The sequence below is a fragment of the Macrobrachium nipponense genome, chromosome 28 (genome assembly GCF_015104395.2).
Source record: "Macrobrachium nipponense isolate FS-2020 chromosome 28, ASM1510439v2, whole genome shotgun sequence".
Taxonomy (NCBI): domain Eukaryota; kingdom Metazoa; phylum Arthropoda; class Malacostraca; order Decapoda; family Palaemonidae; genus Macrobrachium; species Macrobrachium nipponense.
The window spans coordinates 21684377-21696716 of NC_087217.1; the positions used below are offsets into that span (position 1 = coordinate 21684377).

At 45.3% G+C, this 12340-nt stretch overlaps 1 protein-coding gene across 5 annotated transcripts in view; it reads left to right on the forward strand.

Moving 5' to 3' along the window:
• Window positions 1-12340, forward strand: part of LOC135201559 (tubulin-specific chaperone cofactor E-like protein) — a 71096-nt gene that overhangs the window by 38974 nt on the left and 19782 nt on the right. For all 5 annotated transcript variants that reach the window (XR_010311550.1, XM_064230567.1, XM_064230566.1 and 2 more), the window contains exons 4-5: window positions 7735-7852; window positions 8111-8332. Coding sequence is in view for 4 of the 5 variants with exons in the window: in XM_064230567.1 (XP_064086637.1) it covers window positions 7735-7852; window positions 8111-8332 (340 nt within the window). In the remaining variant the exon portion in view is untranslated. The remainder of the gene's footprint in view (window positions 1-7734; window positions 7853-8110; window positions 8333-12340) is intronic.

Below are 12340 nucleotides of genomic sequence, written 5' to 3' on the forward strand. Positions count from 1 at the left end.
CGCCTGTAGTAGTGCCCCTTGGATCGCCTGAAGAAGTGCCTGTAGTAGTGCCCCTTGGATCGCCTGAAGAAGTGCCTCCCAAATCACCTGAGTCAGTGCTTCCCAAAGTGCCTCCTTAGCTGTGCAGTCGCACCTTCATCATCATTCATCATCTTTAATCAACATTCGTCACTAGTGAGTACCCTATTTACTGTGCTAGTGTAAAAAAAATTTTTTTTAATGTTCATAAGTATTATGTTATCTCTCTCTCTCTCTCTCTCTCTCTCTCTCTCTCTCTCTCTCTCTCTCTCTCTCTCTCTCTCTCTCTCTTTCTTGTGATTTTATGTACACATAACCAATACAATTGGTTCACTCGTAAAGAGAAAACTGGGTGTCTTAAATAGTACATAACTGTATGAAAGAAAACGTGCATAACTGAATACTTATGGGGGAACTGGATTATTTCCACATATATAACTAAGTAATGCAGTACCTATGTATGTATTTATAACTGTAAAATGTAAGTTTCATACAATCAACTTACCTGTCAGATATATACATAGCTAAGACTCCGTCGTCCCCGACAGAAATTCAAATTTCGCGCCACTCGCTACAGGTAGGTCAGGTGATCTACCGGCCTGCCCTGGGTGGCAGGACTAGGAACCATCCCCGTTTTCTATCATATTTTCTCTGTCGCCGGTGGTATCAACATTGTTGTTATTACCTCCTGACTTAGATTCATTTTTCATCCTTTGATCATCGTTTTTCGGCTTTTTGGTGACGTATTTGGATCGTGTTTTGACATTCGCTACAGTGGACTGTTTTTGGAATAACTCTTTTGGATTTTTCTCAGTATGTCTGATTCTAATGTGAGTGTGAGAATGTGTGTGAATGTAGGCTGCAGGGTGAGGATACCGAAAGCTTCGGTTGATCCTCACACTGTATGCCGTAAATGTAGGGGGTTTCAGTGTTCTGCTATTAATACTTGTAAGGAATGCGAGGGATTGAATGCAGAAGAGTGGAAGACTTTGACTTCTTATTTGAAGAAGTTAGAGAGGGATAGAATTAGACGATTGAAAGGTGTGAGTTCAAGGCCTATTGAGCCTTTCACTGATAATTCTAATCCTACTGATGTAGATTCTCCCTATGTATCTCATTCTCAGAGTGCTTTTTTCGGATTCGGCATCGGAAATCGCCAATCTGAAAGCTACAATTAGAGACATGAAGTCCAAGATGGCTGACTTCAAGGTAAGGCTAGTGAAAGTGAGCATTACAGTGAAGTGAGCTTACGTCCCGAGAGTTCTCCCGTGTGGAGGGGGCGTTTGATCGTCCCTGCGACGCTCCCAGGCCTAGACCTCTTCCAAGCTCACAAGCCCAGAGGAGAAGGAAAGTCGAAAGCCTTAAGGAGGTTGTGGGGAAATCCCCAACGGTCAGACGTCCCTTCAGCTAGCTCTGCTTCGTGGCAGCGGCTCAAGGGCGCTATAGAAAAAGCGTCCTTCGCGAGTGTTTCTCGGCCTCGTCCCTCTCCCTCTCTCTAAACGAGGGTGGAAGGATCGAACTTGTCGAGACCGCTGAAGCGTCATATGAAGACTGACATAGATTCTAGTCCAGAGCGTTTCTCAGATGACGCTCCGTCTTCTAGCAAGAAAGCGAAGGGGGCGTCAGCGTCACCTGAAGTGTACGCGGAAGTACCCTTTCCTTCTTCTCCCCCGAGTGATGACGAAAGACGTCATGCACTGGACGTGGGAGAAGCGTCAGAAAGATCATTATGGCAGTTCAAGAGCAACTGTCATCTCTAGTGGGAGTTTTAGCGCCACGTCGGAAGGACGTGACGCTTCCAATTAAGAAGTCTCGTCCTCTCTCACCTGTTCAACGAGAAGCGTCATACAGACGGGAAACGGCTAAACGTCTTACAGAAGCGTCTAGTTCGAGAGCGATAACAGGTGCTTACGAGAGTTTCGTAACGCCAGAGAGACGTAAGACGTCTTTTAGACGCGAAGCGTCATTGGAAACGGAGCATAGACATGACGCTCCGTCCAATATTATGACGCCAAGCAGGACGCCTTTGGAGAGCGGAGCGTCTTCCAAGCGCGAAGCGTCATCGAGACGTCAGCAAAAGACGTCATCCATGACGCTTGGCGAACGGGAAGCGTCATGTAAGCGGGAGGAACGCGGTCTTCTACAATTCTAGAGAAGCCGAAGCTTATGCTCCTTCCAAGACTAATTAGAGCGGGAAAGAGGAAGGATTATCATTCCCTTAGCCCCTCTCCTATTAGGAGTTTGTCTCCTCAAGAAGAAGAACGTTCGGAAAGGAGAGCGGAGACGCATGTAGATCCCGAGTTAGAGGAAAACTCGGATGACGAATATAGTGGAAGAGAAGGTCTGTCTAACTATAAGGTGTTGACTACCCTACTTCTTGAGGAGTACGGAGACGAGTTGACGCCTGCCGCTCCTCCTTCTCCGCGCTCGCTCTTTTCCAGTGCTAAGATGAAGAAGCCTTCGTCTTTTCTAAAAATGAAACCCACCATATCGATGAAGAGAGCATTACATTCCTTAGACTCATGGATGAAGTCTAAGAAAGACTTAGTGAGGACAGTCTTCTGCATGCCTCCAGCAAGATTAGCTGGGAAAAGAGGCATTTGGTATCAGACGGGAGAAAATATGGGTATTGCTCTCCCTTCTACAACCGAAACAGATTTTTCGACTTTGGTTGACGCTTCAAGGCGTCAAAGTCTCAATTCTGCACGGATTTACGTGGGGAATTTCGGAACTGGATCATCTCCTCAAGGGACTCTTTTTTCGTGTATTGGAAGTTTGTTTTTAACTTCTTAGATTGGTCCCTTGGGGTGATGTCCAAGAAAGCCCATGATTCGAAAGGAATCGAACCTGAAGCCCTGTTATGCATATTGTCTTGTATTGACAAGGCGGTACAGGATGGATCTTTTGAAATCTCCTCTTTGTTTGGGGCAGGTCTTTTAAAGAAAAGGACTGTATATGGCGCCTTCTTAACAAAGGCAGTCTCACATGCTCAGAGAGCAGCACTTCTATATGCGCCTCTATCTGATTTTTTGTTCCCTTCTCAGTTAGTAAAGGACATTGCGCATTCTTTAAACTGAGAAGGCAACTCAGGATCTGCTGACGCAGTCAGCAAGAAAGAAGAAACCTGTTGCTGCATCGGACAAGAAAGGACCCAGTACAACGGTGCAGCCCTTTCGAGGTGGTCCGACCTCCAGACCTTCCACAAGGAGGAAGGCTCCAGAGAAGAGAGGTAGATGTGCTTTTCGTCCCTTTAAGAAGGGAAAATGAAGATTCTCTCCTCCAAGCACCAGTAGGTGCCAGGCTCCTGGGATTGGTGGAAGCCTGGACACTGATAAATGCAGACGCGTCATCTTTGGCGATCTTAAGGAGGGGGATATCGTATCCCTTTCCTGAACACTCCTCCCCTAACGTCAATACCAAGGGAACTATCAGCCAAATACAAGGATCCTGTGCTGAGGGATACTCTTCGATCGATGGTGGAACAAATGTGGGACAAGAGAGCGATAGAATTGGTACGGGATCAACAATCCCGGGGTTTTACAATCGCCTTTTTCTGGTGGCGAAAGCCTCGGGAGGCTGGAGACCAGTACTGGACGTCAGCTCTCTGAACAAATTTGTTCAGAAGGAGAAAGTTCTCCATGGAGACTTCTGCTTCAGTCATGGCGTCATTACGACAGGGAGATTGGATGGTGTCTTTAGATCTCCAGGACGCCTACTTTCACGTCCCGATCCACCCTTCATCGAAGATTACCTCCGTTTCATGACGGGGGGAAGGATACTTTCAGTTCAGAGCCTTGTGTTTCGGCCTGTCCACAGCTCCTCAGGTCTTCACAAGCCTGATGAAGAATGTGGCGAGGTTTCTTCACCTCAAAGGAGTGAATGTCTCTATGTATCTAGACGTCTGGCTCATCCAAGGGCCAGATCGGAGAGACCAGTGCTTGGAGGACCTAAAGTTAACTCTGGATTTAATCAAAAGCGTTGGGATTGCTTGTGAACCTCGAGAAGTCTCAGCTGACCCCCAGACAAGACCTAGTCTATCTGGGGATTCGGATGGATTCTCGGGTTTTCGAGTTTTTTCCTTCGCAAGAGAGAATCGCAAAAGGTTTGCGGATAGTCTCTCTCTTCTTAGAGAAGGCAACAAACGTCGGCGAGGGAATTGGTTTGAGCCTTCTGGGGACGCTTTCCCTTCGCTAGAACAATTCTTCCCTCTAGGAAGACTTCATACGTCCGCTTCAATTCTTCCTCAAGAGGTCTTGGAGCTGGAAAACCGGACAACTGTCGGACGTTTTTTCCCATTCCAGTGGAGAGAAAGTCACCTACAGTGGTGGTTGCTCCCTCTGGAAGAGAACAAAGGGATCTCTCTAAGAACACAGAACCCAGACCTAGTGTTGTTCTCCGACGCGTCGGAGAGAGGTTGGGGAGCGACATTAGGCTCAGAGGAAGTGTCAGGCACCTGGGAACCAGCACGGTGTCTTGGCACATAAACTGCAAAGAGCTCTTCGCCGTACATCTGGCCTTGAAGAGCCTAGAACCTCTGGTGTCAAACAAGGTAGTGCAAGTAAACGTGGACAACACCACCGCACTTGCCTACATTCGGAAACAGGGAGGGACGCACTCCTCGTTCCTTTACGAGCTCACGAGAGACCTATTACTTTGGACGTTTCACAGGAACATCTCCCTGCTGACAAGGTTCGTACAGGGAGTAAAGAATGTGAGAAGCGGACAGGCTCAGCAGGAGGAACCATGTCCTTCATACAGAATGGACACTACACACGAGGAAAGAATGATTGTGTCTCGATTCTCTTGGTCTCTGTGGGGAAACTCCTTCATGTGGCTCTCTTCGACAACCATTCCATTTCAAAAAGGCCTTTCCCGCCAGTTTTTTGGGGGGCTCGGGATCCGTGGAAAGATCCAAGGGAGCTCTTATGGTAGACGTCCTTCCATGGCTAAATTTAGGTCTCGAGTAGACGTTATATGCTTTTATTCCCCCATTAACAAAATCCTGGGGTTAGTAATGAGGAAAGTTTGTGGCGTCAAAAAAAAAGGAGACGCAGGATGACGTTTTTAAGATAGCCCCCTTTGGCCTTTTGGCCGGCCCAGGAATGGTTCACGGAAGTGGTAGAGTGGATCGTAGATTTTCCAAGATCCCTACCAAGAAGGATGGATCTTCTCAGACAACCACACTTCAAGAGGTACCACCAAAACCTCCCCGCTCTCGCTCTGACTGCCTTTCGACTATCGAAAGACTTGTCAGAGCGAGAGGCTTTTCTCGCGAAGTGGCAAGCGCGATCGCGAGAGCACGCAGAACCTCCACTACGAAAGTATACCAATCAAAGTGGGAGGTATTTAGAAGGTGGTGTAGATCCAAGAAGTTGTCCTCCTCCACTACCTCTATAGCGGAAATGCTGATTTCCTGCTATTCCTGAGAGAAAAACTCATCTAGCCGTATCCACAATAAAGGGATACAGAAGTATGCTCTCGGCTGTATTCAGGAATAGAGGTTTAGATCTGGCAGATAATAAAGATCTCCACGATCTCATAAGGTCTTTTGAGACTTCAAAGTCTAAGGAACCAGTACCCTCCGAACTGGAACCAGACGTAGTCCTAAAGTATCTGTCATCTGGAAAGATTCGAACCTCATCCATCGGGCATCGTTTAGAGACATTACCCGAAAATGCCTATTCCTATTATCTTTAGCTACGGCAAAGAGAATTAGTGAATTGCATTGCTCTGCAGGATAAAGTAGGATTCAAGGAGATCAGCGATTTGCTCGTTTAAGACCCTGTTTTTAGCGAAAAACGAGAATCCTACGAATCCCTGGCCTAAGTCATTCGAAGTCAAAGGCATGTCGAGTCTCGTAGGCAGAGAAGCAGAGAGGTCTCTATGCCCTGTTAGAGCTCTGAAGTTCTACCTTCGAGAAAGCATCAAATGGGAGGCTCTAGACAAGGTCTTTGGTCGGCGGTAAAAGACCCCACAAGACTGATGTCCAAGAATGCGCTGGCATTCTTTGTAAGAAACGTCATTACAGACGCTCATAAGGCCTGTCCTGACGAACAGTTACAACTGTTGAGAGTAAAAGCTCATGAAGTGAGAGCTATAGCGACGTCTCTCTCGTTTCATAAGAATATGTCGCTTAAAAACATCATAGATACGACATTTTGGAGATGCAACTCAGTATTTGCATCTCATTACTTGAAAGACGTGCGTGTGACATATGAGAAGTGTTTTTCTCTAGGTCCTTTCGTATCGGCGGATACGATTCTGGGTACGGGAGCCGACACCAATCCTTAAATATATATATACTTTTCTTCTGTTTGGATATGGTCGAGAGTCTCTTCGAACAATGGAGGACTTAGGCTAGCACGGGCGGCCGTCCATGTTGTTCAGTAAGAGAATTCTTGTCATATCCAATTAGTTGAGTATAATTTTTTTTTTTTTTTTTTTGAAAATTATGTATGTGTGCGTAGTGGTTTTGAGTTACGGTTGTTGTGACGAGTTCGGGATAACTCGGAACAATCCTTAGTTTCTAACATATGGTTAGGATCAGGGTGGTCGGATTGGTTGTGTGCTCCTTCTTATAAGGTGATTGTCATATAAGTGGATCAGCACCCATTGACAAAGTCCTTTTAGGCTCTGCCGAGTAAGCGGATAAGACCCCATCGGCAGACCCACAAGAACTCTTGGCCATAGATCATATATCTCGCTAAAGTTTCTTGAGGTGATGCAGACTACTGGGCAAACACCCACGAAGTCTACCACCTATCAGGTAGGAACCAAGGTTTTATTTATACCTACAACATATGTTGTTTACCTGTCTATTCCATATAGAAGCTGTCTCTTACCCTCCACCGAAGGGTGCCAATCAGCTATGTATATATCTGACAGGTAAGTTGATTGTATGAAAATGATATTGTTATGTTACAATAAAGTTTCATACATACTTACCTGGCAGATATATACAATTAAAGGCCCACCCAGCCTCCCGCAGGAGACAGGTGGAAGAGAGAAAAATATGATAGAAAACGGGGATGGTTCCTAGTCCTGCCACCAGGGCAGGCCGGTAGTACACCTGACCTACTGTAGCGAGTGGCGCGAAATTTGAATTTCTGTCGGGGACGACGGGTCTAGCTATGTATATATCTGCCAGGTAAGTATGTATGAAACTTTATTGTAACATAACAATATCATATTTACTTTAAAATAGTTTCAATAATATTTCAAAGATTAATATAAAAGGATGATATTTTAATGTATATTTGATGTAGGATGGTATTTTTAGGGATACTTTTGTGTTTCCACATTCAAAATAGGAGTTTATAAGCATTTTTAGAGGAGGGTTCTAAACATTTGAGGGGGGTTGTGGACGTGTGGTACGCATCCCCTGCGAATACGGGGGACCACTGTAATGGGAAACCAGAAGATCATGGAGAAAGGACGTAATGCGGACTTGGTCACATAGGAAATCAAAGTGCACAAGATATAAGGGAGTGGAGGGAACTCTTTTTCATGTTTGATGCAGTAAGGGGAAAATTTGGTCTAGAGTGATTATTGTATGGTTATTGGCATTGGATAGGTTAAGAATGTACTATCTTATTTTGTTATTGGTATTTCATGAGGAGAATATGCTTAATTCTGTATGACAGTCAGGAAATGCATTGTTTAAATGAAGTACATAATTACTGTATGACTTGACTAACTTCAGTTCTTTGTTTTCAGGGTTGAAGAGCTTCATATATGTAAAAATGGGTACAAGAAGGTAGAAGCAACCAAAAAGCAGTATCCCACAGTCAGTCGTGTCCACTTCAACAACAATCCAAGTTCAAATTGGAGTGAGGTATTTTTGTCTATTTCAAATACTTCACTGCTTGTCAATTTTTGTTTCACAGATTGAGTTGTAGCAAAGTAAAAAGGTAATTGTTAAAGAATGAGGTGATATTGACCAGAAATGGTAAGTTAGAGAAAATATAGCCATCACTGGTTAGGTCTCGGTAAGAAGTTTCAAAATGATTCGGAAATCTAGTTTGATAATCTACAAATGTCCTTGCTCCATACCAGGTATGGAACTGACTCGTTTTTTGTTCTGAACTTTCAGATTGAAGCTTTGGGGGAAATGTTCCCATCTTTGGAGGTTTTGATATTGGCTGAATGTCCACTGAGTGCCTTGTGTCGAGAGGAATTGTACTGTGAGAAGTTTCCCAACCTTAAGTACTTATCTCTCAACTGCACAAAAATTAGTAATTGGGATTCAGTTGACCTAGTTAACTGGTTCCCAAAGCTGTCGGAACTTCGATTGCAACAGTGTCCACTCTATGAGGTATGTAATAAGACGCAACAATTTAATGGACAGTTTTGGGACCAATAACTATTGAAATCCATAAAGTAACAGAGACCTGGTAATACAATAGTATAGCCTTCATGGGACCCCAGAACTGGTATAGCAATCTTGGCAAAATTTGTCTTGTTCTCTTATCCTTCTTTTGTTATGTATGTTATTGCAGCTTAAGTTCTTAGGAGGATCTTACAAGCTGTTAAATACAGTAATGAATGCAACAGTAAAGATAAGCATAGTAAAAAAGTATATCGCTGTGTCAAATAAGTCTGCTGATTTTATACTGAGCAATTAGCTTCTGTTTTGGTATCTCCACATTAGAAATCTTATAAACATTTCATGCAAATCTTTTTTGTACCTGTGCAGTGCATATTAAAGCTATACTGCAGCAAAAAACTCCAGCTTTGGCTGTTGTATATCATTGGTTGAAACCTTGTGAAGATTTTGTAATGCACTGTAACTGTGATTAACACAGTTTTGTCAGTCACATTTTATTAAGAGATATTAACTTTATCAGAACTTGGAATAGATGGAGTAAACTCAGATGAACAGATTAACATTCATATGACTGCTTACAGCAGTTCCAACTTGATTTAATAGACCCATGAAGTGAAAAATTTACATGTAAAATCAGTTACTTTTTCTACATTATTAATTGTTAATATGGCAGCATACCTTCTTTTGCCATTAGTTGTAACATTCATAATGTAACAGATACTTGACAATGTTCCCAATTAAAGGAAATAATGAAGTATGTATATTCAGTGTTAACAAAGAACTGAGGTATTTTAAAGTTTTAAATTCCTTCCTCAAGAATTGAGGAAGGAATTTGAAAATTAACCTTGGAATTAACCCTGGAATTTGAAAATTAACCTTGATAAGGCCTATTAACCCTTAAACGCCGGAGCGGTAAAAAAAAGTGTCTCCCGTGTGCCGGAAGTGTTTCAGAGTGAGAGCGGAAGCGGAAAAAATTTTTTTTCATACATTCAACTTACCTGTCAGATATATACATAGCTATAGACTCCGTCGTTCCCGACAGAATTTCAAATTTCGCGGCACTCGCTACAGGTAGGTCAGGTGATCTACCGCCTGCTCTGGGTGGCAAGGCTAGGAACTATTCCCGTTTTCTAATCATAATCTCTCTGTCGCCGGCTGTATCAACATTGTTGTTACTTCCTCCTGACTAGAATTCGTTTTTCGCAAAGCTTTTGATCATCTCTCGCTGATATTTGGTGACGTACTTGGATCGTTGTTTGGCATCGCTATCGTGGACTGTTTTTTTGGACTTGGTTTTTGGATTTTGTGAATATGTCTGATTCTAGTGTTAGTTTCAGAGTGTGTGTGAACTGAGGGCTGTAAGGTGAGGATTCCGAAAGCTTCGATAGATCCTCACACTAGTTTGTAGAGGGTGTAGAATGGTTGAATGTTCAATTGAGAGAGATAGAGAGAGGAAGAAAACCCATAGAAGGTCTGCCTCTCATGATTTACTTTCTAGCTCTGTAGCTTCTTCCTATGATGATAATGACCATTCTGTTTCAGCCCGTTCACAAATGGCTAATCCCTCTAGTTCGGCTTCGGAAATAGCAGAACTTAGAGCTTCCCTTCAGAAAATGCAGGAAAAAGTCGCAGCATTGGAAGGTAAGGAAAGTGAATGTGGCAGTGATATTAGTGTCCCCAGTGTAGTGGAGGGGGCGTCTGGTCGTCTCTGCGACGCTCCCAGGCCTAGACCTCTTCCAAGCTCCCTGGCCCGGAGGAGAAGGAAAGTCGAAAGCCGTACGGGGGTTGTGGAGAATCCCCAACGATCAGGCGTCCCTTCGGCAGAATCGATCGTATCGACTGCTAAAGACCGCTATAAGAGGGTCCTACGAGAGTGCTTTTCGTCGTCGAGTTCGCTTCTCCGAGAGAGAGGAAGGAGTCGAATCTTTCCCGTCCTTTGAAGAGGAGTATGCAAGAGCCTGCCAGGCGCCAGGCGCCTGCTGAACATGATGATCAATTCGAGTCCCCGAGCGCTTCTCGGAAGGAGGAGCGCCTTCGGTAGTAAAGAGGGCGAGAATACAGTCAGGACTCTGGGACTGGAGGAGATCCTAGAGCGCCTTACAGATCTCCCTCGCCTAATTCGGAAGATTCCTCAACCAAGAAAAATTTTGAAGAATATGCAAGAGCAATTAGCCTTGCTAGTAGGAACTCGTTATAAGGAGCCTACTCGTAAGAAGGATGATAGGCTTCTATTAAAAGATCTAAAGAACTATCTCCTGCCAGGCGCGACGCATCCTTCAGGGGAGTTGTCGCACAGCGGCATCTCTGGGGGGGGTGGGGCGGTGCGCTAGGCAGGCGAGAAGTAGGAAAGGAAGCTACTCCTGTCAAGAGTAGGGCGCCAACCAGAAGCCAAACTCCGAGTAGGCTTAACGAGCCAGGACAACATTCAAGATCGTCAGTCAAGCGCCAAGAGCTGGATGAAGAAGAAGATCCTGTTAGGAGTAGAGCACTTATAAGACGGAAAGCGCCTACTAAACATCAGGCGGATACTCCTCCAAGCACCAGGAGTATTCTGAACTCATACTCCTCCCAAGGCACCAGGAGTATCGAGATCTGATTATACTCCTCCCAGGCGCCAGGAGTATTCGGAACTTAAGACTCCTACCAAAGCCAGGAGTATTCTGAACAAAATGCGCCTAATAAAGGCCATACTCCTCCCAGGCGCCAGGAGTTTTACGAAGCTTATACTCCTCCCAGGCGCCAGGAGTATGCGGAACTTAATACTCCTACCACGCGCCAGGAGTATTATGAACATAATGCGCCTACGAGGCGCCAGGCGCCTGCTGAAAGCAGGAGTATTCGAAGGCGCTTTTGCGCCTGCCAGGCGCCAGGCGCCTGATGAAAATGCGCCTGCCAGGCGCCAGGCGCCTGAGGAAAATGCGCCTGCCAGCGCCGCCAGGCGCCTGATGAAAATGCGCCTGCCAGGCGCAGGCGCCTGATGAAAATGCGCCTGCCTGGCGCCAGGCGCCTGCTGAAAGCCAGGAGTATTCGAGGCGCTTTGTCGCCTGCCAGGCGCCAGGAGGATCCCAAGCACGCTACTCCTCCCAGGCGAGATACTCCTGCTGTACACCAGGCGCATTCCTCGTATGAACCTGACACTCGGAAGAGAGTAAGAGAAGAGTCAGTAGAAAGGAGAGAGCCTTCTCCTTCCGAGCCTCTTAACCCAGAAGATGCCTCGGAGGACGAAATGAAGGAAGGATCTTCTAATTATAAAGTCCTTTCGTCCTTCTGTTGGAGGAATATGGAGACTCTTTGGACACCAGCTGCTCCCCCTTCACCACGTTCGCAGTTTTCGAGCACGAAAACACTCAAGTCTTCCTACTTTCCTTAAAATGAAGCCTGCCATTTCTATGAGGAGAGCGCTACAATCTCTTGACTCCTGGTTCAAGAAGAAGAAGGAGTTAGGAAGGACGGTCTTTTGTATGCCTCCCGCCAAACTTACAGGGAGGAGAGGAATTTGGTACGAAACGGGAGAGGATATGGGATTGTCTCTGTCCGTTTCAGCCGAATCAGATTTCTCGAGTTTGGTGGATTCGTCTAGAAGGCACGCCTTGAATGCAGCGAAGGTTACATGGGGGCTTTCTTTCGGAAACGGACCACCTCATCAAGGGTCTATTCACACATTAGAAGTTTTTAACTTCTTAGATTGGTCCCTTGGGGTTCTGGCCAAGAAATCTCAAGAAAATGAACAACTCGAACCAGAAACCCTGAATTGCATCTAGCCTGCATTGATAAGGCTGTTCAGGATGGATCAGCTGAGGTATGCTCGCTATATGGTGCAGGAGTTTTAAAGAAAAGAGCGGTGCACAGTGCTTTCCTCACAAAGGCCGTCTCTCATTCGCAGAGAGCCGCCTTATTGTTTTGCGCCTCTCTGAACATTTTTCCTTTTCCCTCGCAGTTGGTGAAGGACATCGCGCATTCTCTGACGGAGAGCCACCCAGGATCTCCTTAGACAAT